We start from the raw sequence: 18094 nt of genomic DNA on the forward strand, positions 1-18094 counted from the left end.
TAAATAATATAAAATATGTACAGCACAGGTCAAAAGTTTGGACACACCTTCTTATTCAATATGTTTTCTTTATTTTCATGACCATTTATGTTGGTTGATTCTCACTGAAGGCATCAAAACTATGAATGAACACATGTGGAGTTATGTACTTAACAAAAAAAGGTGAAATAACTGAAAACATGTTTTATATTCTAGTTTCTTCAAAATACACTCTTGGCATTCTGTACACTCTTGGCATTCTCTCAATGAGATTCAAGAGGTCGTCACCTGAAATGGTTTTCCAACAGTCTTGAAGGAGTTCCCAGAGGTGTTTAGTACTTGTTGGCCACTTTGCCTTCACTCTGCGGTCCAGCTCACTGTGGAGGCCAGGTCTCCACTTTTTGGTAAGTACATAACTCCACATGTGTTCATTCATAGTTTTGATGCCTTCAGTGAGAATCTACCAATGTAAATGGTCATGAAAATAAAGACAACACATTGAATGAGAAGGTGTGTCCAAACTTTTGGCCTGTACTGTACATATCAAAAAACATACAATGCATGTATGCACTTTGAAAACAGTTTTTGGATTTCAGAGAACTGTTTAATATAGGAAATATTTAATCCATTTAAACATTAATGTAGTGGACCTTGGTGATCAGTGATGCATGTGTGTGTGTTAGATTGTGTCTGTGCACATTGAGGCGTGATTGTAAAATGGGATTATGGGTGCGTGTCTGTGTTTGTGCATATTTACATTTTCTGGTTAGATAGCAGTGAAACCATTATCTCAACCAAACAAAGAACCTCTTTCCTTCCCCTTCTTTGCAACCACTTTTCAAAAGGACTATTAATGTCGTACCTATGTGGGAAGGAGAGATGAACCACAGGTCTATTCAACTTCTTTATTTACTCCATGAAAACCAAGAAGTTCCCAAAACAACGGGCACAAATGAAAACATTATTGATGGCTGTCCAAATCCAGGGGACATGACCAGGGGACATGGGTTGTCATTACCAGTCATTTTAATGCATGTTCATGTTCAAAAGAGTGAAGGCAACTTCTGTTCAGAGGTCATAGACAGTGGTGCAGTGGTGGTCTGCCGAGTCAGGAAGCAAATCCCCAACCGCCAAGGTGTCACCGAGGTGCCACTGAGCAAAGCACCGTCCCCACACACTGCGCCTGTTATGGCTGCCCACTGCTCACCAAGGGTGATGGTTAAAAACATTTTGTTGTGCCACCGTGTGCTGGGCTGCTGTGTTTCACAATGACCATCACTTCACTCTCACTAATAGAATTATGTTCTCAGATATAAATAATTTAAACCAAACACACAAGTATTCATTTATTCTTACAAAGTTATATCCACTTAGTATAAAACAGTCCCCTAGGATGTTCAAGGTGGCAAGAGGGACTTGAACTTTGTGCATAATCAAGTTGAAGGTCTAGTACCTACTTCCTTCTACATTTTAAGAATTTTTTTTCATGTATTATTTTTATTGAAATAATACATTTACTTTAAGCCGTTACTTAAAATGATCAAATATGTATCCATAAATAATGGATGCATTGTTAACAATGAATTGCTATAGGTTATATAAAGAGACGTTAAGGTCATATTAAGTCATTGTAAGTTAAATATAAAATAATAATACATCAGAGAAGTAAAATTGTCGGGCAAATAGTTGTGACTGGTGCGGGTGTCATGGCATGAGGATGTGTGTGTTAAACTTGTTAGTTATTTCATAATATTTCAAATGATTTAATAACCTTTAACTCTACTTATTGCACTGCAATGGGGATCGACTTCAGTCTTTTAAAAACTGATGGCAACAAATGCTCTTCTGTACCATTTCTGGATTAAGTGTGAGTGTCTGTCAACCATTGTTACCAGGCCTTTGCCAATACTAAAGAAATATTGTGACTAAAGTCAGACATTGGAATGAAATGTCAGAGACGTTAAGTGTCATTTCACTGTCATTTATTCTTGCTGAATGTGCCCCAAATCCTGTCTGAAAAAAGAAAAGAAAAAAAAAACACAACCCTCGAGATTATCTCCAAAGTGATGGAGGTGCAGGTTCTTCAGGTTGAACACAGGCAGCAAGCACAGACAAAAAGGCAACACATTGAGAAAGACGATAAGACAAAAAAAAAGTGCTGGCAACAAATATTGCACACCATGCCGGAGCTTAAAATAGCTCTATTGAGCTTAACATGAGGTAACAGTTGGTCATATAGCAGATCAAGTCAAATGAAGCCCCACAGCGTATCCTGAATATATTGCATGTAGAAAGACACGCTCATATATATCAAAAAAGGAGGCCAAAGCAAGTCGATTGCTTTTGTCGTGTCATGTCCCCGGCACTCATCTGTCTTTGCAAAACAGCAGAGTATTTCATTGACATTTTTATGACAGCAAGCAGAAAATGGGTTTACCCCCCCCCCTCCCATCCCACCCCCCTTAGAACAGGGTGCCAAAAAAAGGAAGTCCAAATGAGAACACTATATTGCCTGAAAACCTCCAACTTATCATGTATGAAATCATTATTTTCGGCCCCATTGTAAATTTATTGAAGCTTAATCATGCATTGCACAGCACAGGGCAGTGGTGGCCTACCCGTAATCAGAAGGTTGCCGGTTCGAATCCCCAGCCGCCAAAGGTGCCACTGAGTACCGAAAGTACCGTCCCCGCACACTTTGTGTCCTCTGGACACGTGCGTGATCAAGTTGGACACAAGAGGACACACTCCGTGTGCCGTACGTGCTGTGCTTCAGAATGACAATCACTTCACTCTCGCTTTCAAATTATGTACATAGTTACCCAGAACATCAGATTAGATTAAGTATCTCTCCCTCCCTCGTCAGATTCGGTTGTAATTACTTGTGATTAATACGTTTAGGTCTTAGCCCTTAGCATGCAGCTAATAAGCAGAGAAGGGACAAGTCACAATGTTGGGGACTCAAGAGCATTCGGTGTATGTGGTAACCATGTTCCCTCGTCGCTGGGTGACAGTTCTGCAATTCTGTTTTACAGAACCCTGGAACCTACTACTGTCTGTGCTCTCCGAGCGTTCTCCGAATGAGAACATCTTCTCCATGTTGCCAAAAATGTCATCAAACATCCCGCCACCAAAAGCCCCCTGAAAGAATCTTCTGTGGCGACTGTGGACATCCCGTTGGGTCTCGAAGTGGTTTTCGAAAGCCCTCTTCTGACGAGAGTCCTGGAAGTGCTGGTTTTGGCCGAAAATGTCCACGTTTCTGAACATGTCGTCAAAGTTGAAGCTGAATGGCTGGTGGAAGCGCTGGCCACCACCTCCTCCTGCCTCATGGGAGAAGGTTCCACGTCCCAACTGGTCATACTCCCGCCTTCTCTTGTCATCTGATAAAGTTTCATACGCTAGAAAGACGAAAGAGGAGGTGTGAAGAAAGTGAATACATTTTAACATTCCAATGGAGGGATCGGGTTTCATAAAACTGTCATTATACCTTCCGCAATTTCCCTAAACTCGGCTTCTGCGTTGGGACTCTTGTTCTTATCTGGATGGTACTTCATGGCTAATTTGTGGAAGGCCTTCTTGATCTGATGTTCTGAGGCATCTCTTGGTACATCCAGAATGTCGTAATAGTCCTTCTCAGCCAGGATCAGCTCGGTTATTAAAATGATGCATAGCGCCAGTGTCACTGCTGACGGTGCTGTTGCCATGATCGATGTCAAAACCTGTTAAAGAATTCACAGCAAAAACATTAAACGCAACTCAAGCGACAGTAACACAAATAACAATTGGATTAATCACTGGCAATACATGAATTTTGGGACCTTGTATATTAAAGACTGAAATCAATGACCCAGGTTAACTCACAGGCACACGCAGAATGTCAGGAACAGCTGATTTTCTGACGCCAGCGGTCTCTTTCCTCCCTTCAACTTTTCGCGAGAATGCGTCAGCACAACATACGAGCCTGCCAACTCTCCATTTACTTCCATTGAACAGTTTTGAGGACGCAGGTCCATCTCTATTGTCGCAAAAAGAAACACGTATGGCGCTTTCAAAGGCTTATGCATGCTTATTTCATCTAGCATCTTAGGGTTGTTTTATTAAACATCTCCGGGATTAATTACTAAATACAGCAAAGCTGTTGTGCGTTGGCATTTTAACGAAATCCCAAATACGTGACTACCTCATGAGCATTTCAGAGCTGGTTTAATAATTTTAGCCAATCAGACGCCGTGTTTTTATCACGTGACAATATGTGCCGAAATGCAAGAGTCGTCGCTCTGTCCCTTCAAGACTGTCGTAAGAAAGTCGAAACTTTCTTTTGCAACACCACGAGTCGCAATGCTATTGGTCAATATCCCGAGCGTGTGAATAAGCTTCACCGCGATTGGCCCGCACACACACACATACACACACTTTCGCACGTTGTGCAGACGGCGTCATATCCGTCACGTTATCAGAAGCACCAGGTCTGTGTCTGCTATGGAAATCTGTTTATCTGAAATAAATCGCCCGACGGCTGGAAATGCCGCGATGTTGTGCAGTTAGATCCTGCAAAAACCGCGGTGGGGCGTCGTCTACAGACACCAAGAAGATCAGTTTTTACCCGTAAGTATTTATTACAGAAAGGAAAAAGAATCTCGTTTGGCATTCATATATATATACAGTACAGTACAAGTTTGGACACACCTTCTCATTCAATGTGTTGTCTTTATTTTCATTGGTAGATTCTCACTGAAGGTATCAAAACTATGAATGAACACATGTGGAGTTATGTACTTAACAAAAAGTGGAGACCTGGTCTCCACAGTCACCGGACCTGAACCCAATCGAGATGGTTTGGGGTGAGCTGGACTGCGGAGTGAAGGAAAAAGGGGGCAACAAGTGCTAAACACCTCTGAGAAGGTGTGTCCAAACTTTTGGCCTGTACTGTATGTATGTATATGTGTGTGTGTGTGTGTGTAATATATATATATTCCATTTGAAGTACGTGTACTGCATGTAAATAGTAAATGATGTGCCATGGATCTCTTTCGCCCCTGTTGTTTCCGGGTCAACTGGTGACCTGCGCGTTCATGTGTTCGTGTTTTACCTTGTTTTCCTGTGAACGGCGGCAGATTAGTCAATTTCAGGAATTTATCTGTTCTCCACCCCTGCGGTTGATCTGTATTCCATGTGAATAACTTTCATCCATCTGTGTCTGACATGTTAAGTACTGTCATTCCTTTAGCTAAACATCATATCCACTGTTTTAAGTGGAGAAAAAACAGGGGCTACTTCCTTTCTCTTGCAAAACTGAAATCCTGTAAATCTGTAAGAAGGCTGTATAATAACATCTCTCATTTGTCTCTGGTTTTCATCTGTATTTGCTGTGTCTTATACCCTGTTTGCTCTGTTTATTATGATTGTACTTTATGATTGTACCCCCTCCTTTACTTTTTTATTACTGTTTGTCATAGTTAAATACACTAGATGTCGCGTCTATGGGAGCGAATGCGTCAACAGGGCCACCATCTTGGGACGAGGTAGAGGTCCTTTTAAATGAATGAGTGTCTGTCAGGGTCAAGGTGGACTACAGAATTAAAGAACCGGCTTATTTGGGGGAAAAAATAGCTCTAGACCGGGCAGGTCCATACAGAGAGTCATTTTGTATATATTTGTCAAGAACTGTTATTTACAGGTGTCAGAACAGAAGCTGGGTCTTTCCAATGGGGAAACATGAAATGTTTCTGTAACATGAATAATGTAATTTGTCAAAAAACAAAATATCATAACATACAAGATGATCAAATAAAATCTTACTTCTGAAGTGTTATTACAGTCGTACGCGATACAAAAGTCTCGCATCTTTGCTCGTACCGTCAGAGAAGCGTGGTTGGATGTGCTTGGAACGTTGTCCAGAAGCAGACTGAGAGGCTGAATGCAACATCTAGTATATATATTTATGACTGTTTGTAATATAATGATTCTTATCCCCTTCAAGTATTTGTACTGGATTGTAAATTTTTTTTTTCATATTTTTAATAATAAAAAAAAAATCCATAACAAGTGTTTGAATGTACTTTTTTTTTAAGGTTCCCTTTACGAGACAAAGCTAGACTCCAGAAATGGGTTGTCAACACGAAACGACAGGAATGGACGCTGAGTCGGCACCAGTATTTATGCAGTTAACACGTTACAGAAGACTCTTGACTGGGGAATCCGATACCTGAAACACACGGCTGTTCCAACTGTTTTCCTGTATGTCTGCGACATAGGTATTTCCAGAAGCATCGCGAGTCTGGTCAATTTTGCCTCTGCAAAGAGGCTTGAACAGTGCAATGACTGCAAAAACGATTCAGTGGGAGCTAGGCTGACGTTTACCTGCATTTAAGTATATGTATATTTAACATCTGATTTAAGAAAAACTTATCTACCAATAAAAATATGAACCAAAATTACGTCTGGAGTCTTATAGTCAATGAGATTTAGTTGGTTGTAGTATTGTAAATACATTTATTTAGAATAAATAAATAACTTTTAGCAGAAGGCACGTGAGAGATGACACATCCTGTTAATTACTTAATTTCTGCTGTGAAGAATGTCTGGAGTGGGAAGACATGGAGTTCAGAGGACTTCATGGTTACTCCTGTGACATTCTTGACAGTAGGGGGGGTTCCACAAGGCTCTATACTTGGTCCCCTTTTATTCATTGTATTCAGGATTTGGGTTCAGATGTGACAGATGCTCATTGGACGTGGTGTCCTAGCAGGTAACTCCGAATTCTCAACCCCTGAAACAGTCTAGAACTCAGCAACGTTTGCATGAATTTTGCCATGCTTACAGTAGTCTATTATTGGCCGACGAGGCTGTGATTGGAATACAGGAATGGATCTTTTGACAAATCAAAATCACCCATATTTCGGGATGTCCCAGACAATACAGTTGGCAACCCTACTAGCGGGAAAGCAAGCGGTTACATAAAAATGAAGGTTGCGGGATTAAATCCCAAACTGTGTTAAAATGTATGTGCAGAGTTTCACAATACAATCACTTTACTTTCAATTATTGTGCAATATTTGTATATACAGTCAAGTCCATAAAATTGGGACATCGACACACTTCTAATCTTTCTGGTTCTTCAGGAGCACAATGTGCTTAAACTGCAGAAACTGTTCCATGGACAGGTTATTTCCTCATTATCCCATTTACAAGGAGCAGATAAATGGCCTTCAAAGAGCTGTCACTATCACTGACGCAAACCATCATTAGGCTGAAAAATAAAAAACATCAGAGCGATAGCAAAAACATGAAGTATGGCCAAATCAACTGTTTGGAATTTTCTTAAAAAGAAAGAATGTACAGATGATGTGAGCCACACCAAAACACCCTGAGGACCACAGAAAACAACTGTGGTGGAAGGCCGAAGAGTTTTTCCCTGGTGAAGGAAAAACCCCTTCACAACAAGAACATTCTACAGAAGATGCTATTGTCTTTTGCTTCTCTTATCTTGTACTGTCCACTTCCTGACAATGTAAATTTCCCTCTTGTGAGACTAATAAAGGATCATCTTATCTTAATAATGTAAACATTGTTAGATATACTAGATTTGGTCAAACAAGACGCCATAAATAAAATGCATTAACAAACTTTATTGAATGAATAGTAACAACTACAAATAGAATACCTTTAAATTCCATTTTGACGTGTATGGTTACATATTTCTTAAACTGTACCAACATTGTAGATTTAAACATTGACACAGGACATAAAGGACAATGAAAACAGCACCAGACGGAAGAGGATCTTTTTTGACTCAACATTTAATGTTTATATCGATGAATGCATCCAATAGTCAAACTAAATAAATAAACAGTTACTCTGTAATTGTAATTGTCCTAAGAATTTGCAGTGCTGTAACCCAACACAAAATAAACGTCTTGTATATAACTTCCGGCGTCTCAGTCGCTAGAGGGCGCTCCATTATAACAAAACCCACAAAACCGATTCGTTTTAAAATAACAGCGCAATGAAAGAGATGTTGGTGAAATAAACTAACTATAACCTTTATACAAAGTTATAGTAACCAATAAAAGTTATTAAAAAAAACGTCTTTTTCCGTTCCTTGTTATATTAGCATTAATTAGTCCATGCCAAGAAGTGACATTCATTTTGTGATGATTAATAACTATAGACATTAAACTATAGACTGGTGGAAGAAACACATTCATAATTTTTTAGCCCTTTCAGTAGAAACCATAAAATTGTTTTCATCCTAATGTGTTTAAGGTTCTGATTTAGTTTTTTTTTCACATTCAGATAAATGGGGGAGTTTATGTGTGTGTGTCCTACTCACCAGTTTAGTTCACCACTATTTCAATGTGTGGTTAAACATGCAATTTTTGGGATCAGGCATTTAAGTACACATACATAGAACACGTGGGAGAACTATACATTAAAAGTGACTGCTTTTACTCGGCAGCATAGTTTTTAGACAGCGATCTTTTTCATATTTGGTTATTTTTATCTAATATATTTTACAGTTCATGAAATTGTGAAACCGCCCAGTGGCCATTAAAAAAGGGGTCTCGATTGTTGTTTTCTTGCCGCTGAACTTCGTCCCGGCTGCTGGTTCTCTCGCGAGATCTGGCGAGATCTGCTGCTTCCTACCTGTTTTCTTCTGTAGCGACCAAGAGGAACGTTTCTTCTCGCACAATAACCTATTCGGCAAAATGTTGAATGAAATCAGTGACAATTTTGGAGTTGCCAAAGGTACGGCTTATGAATTGTCCTATCTACAGACACGTATACACTGTTAGCAAATGCAAATGCAAAAAAAACACAGAAAGTTAGCTGAGCTAGTTAGCCACGGGGCTAAGTTAAGTGACTGGGGAGTTTTGCCACATTCACTCGCGTTAGAAAGCAGACCCGAAAGAGCCAAATGTATAATTTGAACACATTTAACGCCGAGCAGCCGCGCCGCTCCGCACCTGTCAGAAGTGAACCGACGTCTGGAGGAACGTCTTGCTGTCGACAATGTCCCGCAGCCACTTCTCCCTGAAGCGGATCCGCCCCGGGCGGAGCTGGAGGTGGTGGGACTCGGCCGAGAAGTAGACCTCCACCGGCAGCGTCCGAGGCTTCGTTTTGGAGACCAGGACGAGGAAGTAGACGCTGGCCGTGGCGCGGGGGATCGGGCCGCGTGGGGTCGGTACGCTCCACTGGGTTCTGTACTGGTACTGCGTGTGGAAGTCCAGCTCAGTCTCCCGGAGAAAGTCCAAACTGACGCGCCACTCGGGACCCACCCCCCACGTGCGGATGTACTCCTCTATTTGCTTCTTTCCCGTTTCGACGGTAAAATCCTTGCATGCTACCCAGTTAATGTTCCCGATTTGACCGGGATCGGAGGTTTCCACCCCTCGAGGAGAATCGGATGCCGTTTCGGCGAGGTTCGGGGTACAAGATCGGTCCCCCATTTTGCCGAACCTAGCCCTTCACTTCTTTAAAACACTGCTTGGTGAGACTGCTGCTCGGTTCAGTTTTCAAGGGTTGTCATGGCTACAGGACTCCATCCGGGTAATGTCGAGGCAGGAGGCACAAGGCTCCATCAGAGGCCTATAAAGTATGGAATCCGATTTGTGCCCAAAACCTTTCCTAACATCCTAACTTAAATTAGATGTTGAAATGTACAGTACAGGCCAAAAGTTTGGAGACACCTTCTCATTCAATGTGTTTTCTTAATTTTATGACCATTTACATTGGTAGATTCTCACTGAAGGCATCAAAACTATGAATGAACACATGTGGAGTTATGTACGTAACAAAAAGTGGAGACCTGGCCTCCACAGTCACCGGCCATGAACCCAATCCAGATGGTTTGGGGTGAAGGAAAAAGGGGCCAACAACCTCTGGAAACTCAAGACTGTTGGGAAAACCATTTCAGGTGACGACCTCTTGAAGCTCATCGAGAGAATGGCAAGAGTGTGCAAAGCAGTAATCAGAGCAAAGGGCGGATATTTTGAAGAAACTAGAATATAAAACATGTTTTCAGTAATTTCACCTTTTTTTTTTTTTTCAGTACATAACTCCACATGTGTTCATTCATTGTTTTGATGCACCCATCACTCTTACTTGAGCTCTTATGTAATTAAGAACATTCTTTGTTCTAAAACAGTTTAAAACACTTTAATAGTTGAACATAAACTTTCTTGCCGTAGCCCCCTACTGTGTGTGTGAACTGGGTAAGGAGTTGGTGGAACTGGGTCACTGACCTCCCATCTTGGCATGTTGTGTCGTGATAAGAAAATATACAAATTCAGGAGATTCAGATTTTTTTTTGTAGAATTGTAATGATTATAAAGATGATGTTCTAGTAATTGACGCTTGAATATGTTCTCTTGCAGATGGCCTGTTAAGGCGGAACAGTGTCTTTTATGTTTTTACTGGATATATGGCAGCGAGCAGTGCCTAACAAGCAGATGGAGTTAATGTTAGGGCTGCCGTCTAAATCCTTGTTTTTTTAGCCCATGGAAAAACAGCACCACCAAAAAATTCTCCTTATTTTTGCTGCTGTCTGTGTTTCCTTCATGCTTCAGGCAATGCATTAGACCACTCCTCAGCGGGCTTGACTACCTTAACTGGACACAAATCCAGAAAAGTGCAGGAAAGGCCTGGCCGTAAAGCATGGGCGTTCAGGCCTAGGCGACTCTGGCACAAACTCAACCTGTGTGCAGGAGAGTTTTTTCCCAGCAGCCCCACGCGTCGTCACTCAAGCCAACGCATGTCGCGCATTCGTAGCACGCTGGACACCGTCTCCAAAGCAGTCAGTGGGACGGTGAACATCGACCTCTTCTCCAAGGTGGCGCGAATCAAACCCAATGCTGCCCACGTGGGCAAAGCCGTAGCGGTCAACGTGGCTGAGGCTGAGGTTTCTGCGCTTGTAGCCATGGATACACCTGAGCTGAGGAACAAAGAGGAACGTGCAGAGCAGGGACAACTGGTCCATGGCAGAGCGCAACCTCCAGCGAATTTAACTACCCACACTGGTCACACGTCCTCCGCCGTGGCCATACAGATGTTGCAGCGTTTCCAGCCTGCAGCCTTCTCCACCAACATGGACGAGACCTACGCTCATCTCTACCAGCATGTCAACACCTACTTTGGCAGTGACACGTCTACTAATGACAAGCAGCCCCAGAAACTCGGTGGGGGTCCAGAGGATTCAGGACTTGATCCCAGTCAGGTTCCTTGTAGAGGTATAATGGAACCCATGCCGGTCATGGTGCCCGTCTCTGAGAAAACACCTACAGATTCCTCACCTGTTCCACCTGCCCTGGACCAGGGTGGCCCAGCTACTGACACCAATCAGTCCTCACCTTCCTCAACCACTGAGGGTGAAGGGACCCCGAGCCCTTCCAAGAAGGGCATCAGCCAGTACCTCTATTACCCCAAACCCAGTGTGCAGGCGTTTGTGGGAAACTACATCGCTCCGCTTGTCCCAAAATTTCGGAGTGATCCCCAGAAAGCTGCTGCTGCGGAAAAGGAGAAGGCCTCGGGTTCCGAGCCGGTTGCATCAAAGGGAGGAGAAAGCTCAGAGGAGAGCAAAGAGCAGAAAGCAGCTGAGGACAAGGCCCAGAGACTGCTGTCTCAAAGAGAGAAGGTAACATTGGCTTCACGTTCCCACTTCTTTTAGTGAAATCTGAACACAGTTTAAAAGGTTTTTTATTATTTATTTATTTTTTAAGATTATTGCCCGAGTAAGTGTGGACAACAGGACCAGAGCTCTTGTGCAGGCCCTGCAGAGAGTTACCGATGTGAAAATCACTGTTAGCCGAGTGGAGGACCTCAGTTTCCACCTACTAGAGTTCCCGGAGACCAGAGGGGTGGCGGTCAAGGTAGGCGCCGCTCAAGAACTTTGTGCATGAATAGACCCTTAAAGCCCAGACAGCACATGACGAGACCCAGTGCCAGGCACATCTTGGTATGCAAGGAGAACATACGAATGAGTGAGGACCTGGGATGTGAATTCTGAAAACGAAAAAGAGAGCCAGCGACTAGATAGTAGCTCAATATTTTTTGTTCCCTTTGGAGCCACATATTGCAAGTTCATCATGCAGATGGTTATGAAGGAAGTCTTTAAGGGCAGTTTTTCATTTTGGACACTGATGAATGTATGATGAGGTTTTGATGGAGCACTTGCATCAAAGTCAAAGTTCCCATCAACAGATCTATTTTTTTGATACAGGGACCAGTCCCAAAAATTGTGATTTAAAATGTGTTGTGGTTCCAAATGACAGATTTACACAAATCCTCAGCCAGCTGATAACCCTACAGGTAGCATTTGTGGTCTGGGATTTATAATTTATTTTTAATTACTGAAACAATGCAAAACCACTGGTAGATACCGTGTAGGCTAAGGAAAGAACACTCCATATTTCATATTCATAAACCTTTAGTTTTGGTTAAAACAGAATAATTCAAAATAATCAAAAACTGAAATGATTGATTGTTATCTTTTGGTGTGCATTATGAGCAAATTCAACATGAAATCATTCACAGTTATTATTCTGTCAACCTTTTTACCCTAGGAAAGGGTGGTCCCATGTCTACTGCGTCTCAGACAGGCAAGCGATCCTGCCCTCCAGAGTGCTGTGAGGCAGGCTCTGGCCCTGGTGGGTTATACTGACCCCGTCAAAGGCCGCGGAATCAGGGTGCTGTCTATCGACGGCGGAGGAACCAGGTGGGCTTCCTTACAGCTATGTCCTCATGCATTTCACACTGTCGCATTATTAACCTTAAACTCAAACAGGCTTTTCAACAGCTGATCAAAACTTGATGACCAAAGAGGCAAAAGGACAACGGTATTCTCCTGGAAGAATTCCATCGTCAGCTGCCTGAGGATTCAGTTTGATGTTAAGAAAGATCTGTTGTAAACTGCAGCAATTTCCCATCAGATGAGGGTTCTCAGTTGAAGACGTGTTTCAGGGGTGGCAAACACGGGCCACAACTGCGAGATCTATTGTTGTGGCCTGGTGATATGAAGCGCTGATAACACTAAAACGACAGATCTTATAACGCATTGCTTCAGTTGCCTTGCCAGACGTGATCTTTACACTGCAGCTGAACAGGAGCAGTTTCCACTAAAAATGTGCTGTACCACTGACTTCCTTTTCGATACCAAGCAAAATTCAGGTTGGAATGTGCGATACAGAGAGCTCATACAAAAATGAAATGTGTTTGGAAAATCTAAATAAAAAGTGTACGTCCTGCGGCGCCGCCCGATTTTCCGGGGTGGTCAGCTGCTCTGCGTGCGCACCTGCAAGAAAGTGTCCCGCATTTTGGTGGAGAAAGTGGGCAATATGATTGAGTTGCGTAATCCTTTTCTTTGTTTTGCTAAATGCAGTTCAGACAGATTCTGATTGATCGCACTGATTAACCGAACAGAATGGCTGTTCTTGTGCTTTCAGAGGACTGGTTGCATTGCAGACTCTGCACAAGCTGGAGAAGCTGACCGGGAAACCAATCTATGAGCTGTTTGACTACATATGTGGGGTCAGCACCGGTACGTTCTTTCGTTGTTTCTCTCAGTGAATGAGAAAATTTGGAGAAAGTGCTTCTGAAAGTGATTCTACTATTCCAGGATCCATATTGGCCTTCATGCTGGGGGTGTTTCAGATTCCGCTGGCTGAGTGTGAGGAGATGTACAGGAAGCTGGGCTCAGACGTCTTCAAACAGAACCTCATCGTGGGCACAGTGAAGATGGGATGGAGCCACGCATACTATGACAGCGAGACCTGGGAGAACATCCTAAAGTGATCATTTTAGTTACATAGCACGTTCATGCAATCTTTTCAGCTCAAAGTACTTATTAGAGAAAATATATGACACATTTATAAATTTAAAAAATACTAATTAGTAAATGGAATGTAAATTAATTCAATAAAAGGAGAATTTACACAGCCAATGAGATATTTTTGTAAGATTGGTCTTAACACCCATTACTCATAATGATTTACCAATTTACTATTTGTAGAGAAAGAATGGGGGCTCAGCTTATGATTGAAACGGCAAAGAATCATAAATGTCCTAAGGTGAGTGGATGTTAGTTTAGATCTCGGTTCACTTGACTTGCATGGTTCTTGAACAAATCCGTACCACTGACAGCTTTATCGTTTTTCCCCTTATTCTCCTTCAGGTGGCAGCAGTTAGCACTATAGTTAACAGAGGCCTACCATTGAAGGCGTACGTCTTCAGGAACTACAACTTCTTGCCGGGGGTCAGGTCTCATTATCTTGGGGGTTGTCAGCACAAACTATGGCAAGCAATCAGAGCCTCTTCAGCCGCCCCGGGCTTTTTCCAGGAGTTCGTGCTGGGCAGCGACCTCCACCAGGTCCGTACAACGGTGCTGACTTAGCACATTTAGCAATATGTCTTCCTTCCATTTTTTTTTTTTTCTTAATTTGAGACACTTGTTTCCTTTTTGGGGTAGACTGTTGTGGCAATGACTGCTGTTCTTTTCCCCAAATATAAGTGTAAAATGAGATCAAATTGAAATATCCAACATAAAAGGTAGGCAGATGATAGAAAGATATGCCCCACTTTTTTGAGAAATTATTCTGATGAGGGTATGACATTAGCACTGGTAGATATATTACAATTATGTAGGTAGTCGCCAAGTTGTGAAATGTGCTCGATATGTGGGGGGAAAAAAAAAAAACTATTTGAGTGAGTGATTATTTGGGAGATAATACAGGGCTTTTGGATTTTTTGAGTAATATGAGACCAACTCATGTCATGGTTAGTTTTTTCTTTAAGAAGAACGAAAAACATCTAACTGTGTGTAGGAGTGAATAAAAAATAATAGACCATATTTCCTAGCCCCACTAGCCTTGCCAACGTACCTTTTATTAAAATAAAAATGAGTGGTTGTCTGTCTCTCCACCCCCCAACCCCACCTCGGGGCTCCCAAGGGTGTGAGTCTCTTGGTGACCGCATCTGTGCCTCCTTAATAATCTCTCCAGACTGTGATCATGGTGCCTGGCATCCTTTTATTTTTGGACTGCTTTTTGGTCTAATAGGAAGATAATGGAATAGGGTTGCCTATAATAATATTATAAATGCAGTCATCTATGTCATGTGGCTGTTTAATAATCTTGCTTTTTTGTTTTTTTGGCAGGATGGAGGTCTCCTCATAAACAACCCCACAGCTCTGGCCATCCACGAATGCAAGAACCTGTGGCCCAACACGCCCATTCAGTGTGTGGTGTCTTTAGGCACCGGTCGCTATGAATCTGCCAGCAGGAACACCGCCACCTACACCAGCCTGAAAGCCAAGCTAACTAACGTCATAAGCAGTGCCACAGACACAGAAGGTGAGGCGCTGGTAGCCCTATAACGCCCACTGTACCATAGACAGTATGCTTGTTTTAGTGGCCATTAAATACACCGAATGTGTCAATATAAAAAAATGCAATCTATGTTTGAAATGCAGAATATTACTCTACATATGTATTTCAGATCTGTTCACGAGACGATAGACAATATGGGGTTTACAAAAATGAGATTTTAAAGGCCATTTCCATTCTGACTGGCTCCTGGTTCCTGTCTGTTTAAAAACATACTACTCAGTAATTTTGTGTGTGTGTGTGTGTGTGTGTGTGCGCGCGCGCGTTAATCACATCATGACTATTACAAATATTATTTACCTAAATGAGATGAATGTGATTATTGATCAGTTCTGATAGAATAGCGCTTTTCTAAGCGTTACTTAAGGCACATGTGGCATCCCATCGATCCAGTGATCCAGCTTTATGATGAATGCTCTCATTCACTGCTTCTTTATCCACCTTCCACCGCAGAGGTCCACATCATGCTGGATGCCCTGCTCCCACCTGACACCTACTTCCGCTTCAACCCCTACATGAGCGAGGATGTCCCTCTGGACGAGGTCCGGCGGGAAAAGCTCAACTTCCTACAGGAGGAGGGGCTGCACTATTTAGAACGGAACGAGGCGAAGCTGAAGAAAGCGGCCTGCGTGCTGACCCAGGAAAAACGGGCCATCCAGAGACTGGCAGAGTGGGCGCAGCTGAAGGCCGACATGTACGACGGCCTGCCTTTTTTCTCCAAGCTCTAACGCTGCTGTATCCCAGTGGTGCGAGAGTCCAGGGCTCTCAGTTGCTCTGCCAACAGATGGCATTTGAAGGTAGCATGAAGAACGGTTTTCCTGAACATTTACAGGTATTTGTATTTGACTCTCTACTGAGGTCATTTCTGTTTAATTACACTACTTTGTCCTTAGTGCAGCCGTGTGTATGTTTCGCTGATTTATTGATTTGAAGCATAGCCAAATAAGCATGCACTTTACTCTCTAGCATAACTTAATATGACAGCACATTTGCAGTGACCTTTCTGTTATTGATTACATCTTTAGCACGATAACTTGAGCTCCTGAGGATGAGTACTTGAAGAAACAAATAAACATGTAAATAACTTCCTGCTCTGACTGTCTAAAATAAAAATTGTGTTAAACACCAGAGAGATTATCCAATTTACAGTCAATAAAAATTTCATAAATTATTTATTGTTCTCTTTGAATGTCTATCCATTGAACTATTATGGAAAAAAAATATATATATATATATACAGTACAGGCCAAAAGTTTGGACACACCTTCTCATTCAATGTGATTTCTTTATTTTCATGACCATTTACATTGGTAGATTCTCACTGAAGGCATCAAAACTATAAATAAACACATGTGTTTAGCACTTGTCAACCCCTTTGCCTTCATTCTGCGGTCCAGCTCACCCCAAACCATCTCGATTGGGTTCAGGTCCGGTGACCGTGGAGGCCAAGTCTTGAATGAGAAGGTGTGTCTGAACTTTTGGCCTGTGCTGTATATGTCTGACTAATAAATAATCAAAAAAGTGGATGGGACTCAGTGATCCTGAATTGTATTGTAAAAGTCACAATACTCCCCCATGCTAAAAGCTGAATTTTTTCAGAAATAATTACTGCTGCATGGCAACCAGCAACGTTCTTCTGTATGTAGAACTAGCAAAATTGTTTTATTCTCATATAGTATATATGAATATGGAAACTAACTGGTTCATAAGGAGGTTAGATGGGCTCGCAATAAAGTGCTTTTCCACAACCGCGTCCATGTGCTGTTTCTTGTGTGCTCACGACATGACATTTCTAACGGCCTTTTAAATCTGGCATCACCCCGGGTCGACCTAAACAAAGCAGACGCTTTGTTATTTCACCTTCTTTAATGAGGCCTGCTTTTTCCACCCAGTTTCCATACACACTGTACAAGTTAATGAAATATTCTGAAGACTGGAGGTATAGTCCTGCTTGTTTTTTTTGTGAATCCCAGAAAAATCATAAGAATTCAATAGCCAAGTAATGAAATGTCGTTCCTCTCAGGCCCCCTCATGGTAATTTATACTTAAAGAATTTTGAAGAAGGTATATGCATAAATGTTCATCTAAATTACATTCTTTATGTATCTTTATATTGGTATTTGTTAAAGGAGTTGATTTTTTAAAATATTTCTTATCCCTGGAGGAGTTTATGCTGAGGTTATTGCGTGTGAAGATCGAGGAAATGATGCTGATCCAGCTTGATGCAGTCCCGTGTCTGGATAATGGAAACTGAGCAATCCAGATTGTTGGACGTCTGCAGAACAATAGTCCTAGAGTGCTGTTACCTAGCAACCACACACTCTGCTCATTCAGGCCTTATTTTTAATCAACTTTCCTCACAATGGAACCATCTTTTTTTAGTGACAGTCTTTAACGCAATGCCTTCATGCAACCTGAAATGAGCAGATTTTTTATGGCTGTTGAGCATGAGGCGATAAAGTGAGTCTGGGGAAGTAAGACGAATGCCAGACGCGGTTTCACGGCCTTTTGAAACAATTCACTGACTTCCAGGTCAGCTAAACACAGCAGACACCATACATTTGAGTCATATGTTTAAATGACCTCCCTGTGAAACTATAGTTGGCAGTAGTCTAAAGGGGTGAATCAAGGGAGGACGGTTCATCAGCGCCCATCGTTACTGGCTTCTCTTTCCTGGCACTGTCACCGTGGCGTCCAGTGCTGCCCGCACTGCCACGCTTTCCAACTTCTTAGATGGA

At 42.2% G+C, this 18094-nt stretch overlaps 3 protein-coding genes across 4 annotated transcripts; 1 reads left to right on the forward strand and 2 right to left on the reverse strand.

Annotated features, from left to right (window-relative positions):
• Positions 1 to 2439: 2439 nt before the first annotated feature.
• dnajb9b (DnaJ heat shock protein family (Hsp40) member B9b) lies at positions 2440 to 3916 on the reverse strand. 2 transcript variants are annotated; one of them, XM_028955196.1, is made up of 3 exons: positions 3841 to 3916; positions 3467 to 3698; positions 2440 to 3377 (listed from the first exon to the last, which is right to left on the reverse strand). In XM_028955196.1, exons 2-3 carry the CDS (start codon positions 3681 to 3683, stop codon positions 2941 to 2943), a joined length of 654 nt encoding a protein of 217 aa, XP_028811029.1. In that variant the 5' UTR covers positions 3684 to 3698; positions 3841 to 3916; the 3' UTR covers positions 2440 to 2940. The 2 variants fall into 2 exon arrangements, with proteins under 2 accessions (XP_028811029.1, XP_028811030.1); XM_028955197.1 differs by having other exon boundaries at positions 3798 to 3846.
• A 3753-nt stretch (positions 3917 to 7669) lies between these two features.
• On the reverse strand, positions 7670 to 9511 carry akap14 (A-kinase anchoring protein 14). Its single transcript, XM_028954628.1, has 2 exons — positions 8946 to 9511; positions 7670 to 8675 (listed from the first exon to the last, which is right to left on the reverse strand). The coding sequence occupies exon 1, from the start codon at positions 9426 to 9428 to the stop codon at positions 8949 to 8951; it is 480 nt and encodes a 159-aa protein (XP_028810461.1). The 5' UTR covers positions 9429 to 9511; the 3' UTR covers positions 7670 to 8675; positions 8946 to 8948.
• On the forward strand, positions 8617 to 16527 carry pnpla8 (patatin-like phospholipase domain containing 8). The gene is made up of 10 exons (XM_028954627.1): positions 8617 to 8727; positions 10548 to 11611; positions 11697 to 11846; positions 12540 to 12691; positions 13419 to 13513; positions 13592 to 13763; positions 13985 to 14042; positions 14147 to 14341; positions 15128 to 15323; positions 15810 to 16527. The coding sequence occupies exons 1-10, from the start codon at positions 8688 to 8690 to the stop codon at positions 16082 to 16084; spliced, it is 2397 nt and encodes a 798-aa protein (XP_028810460.1). The 5' UTR covers positions 8617 to 8687; the 3' UTR covers positions 16085 to 16527.
• Positions 16528 to 18094: the final 1567 nt, after the last annotated feature.

This window comes from Denticeps clupeoides, chromosome 15 (genome assembly GCF_900700375.1).
Source record: "Denticeps clupeoides chromosome 15, fDenClu1.1, whole genome shotgun sequence".
NCBI classification, from domain to species: domain Eukaryota; kingdom Metazoa; phylum Chordata; class Actinopteri; order Clupeiformes; family Denticipitidae; genus Denticeps; species Denticeps clupeoides.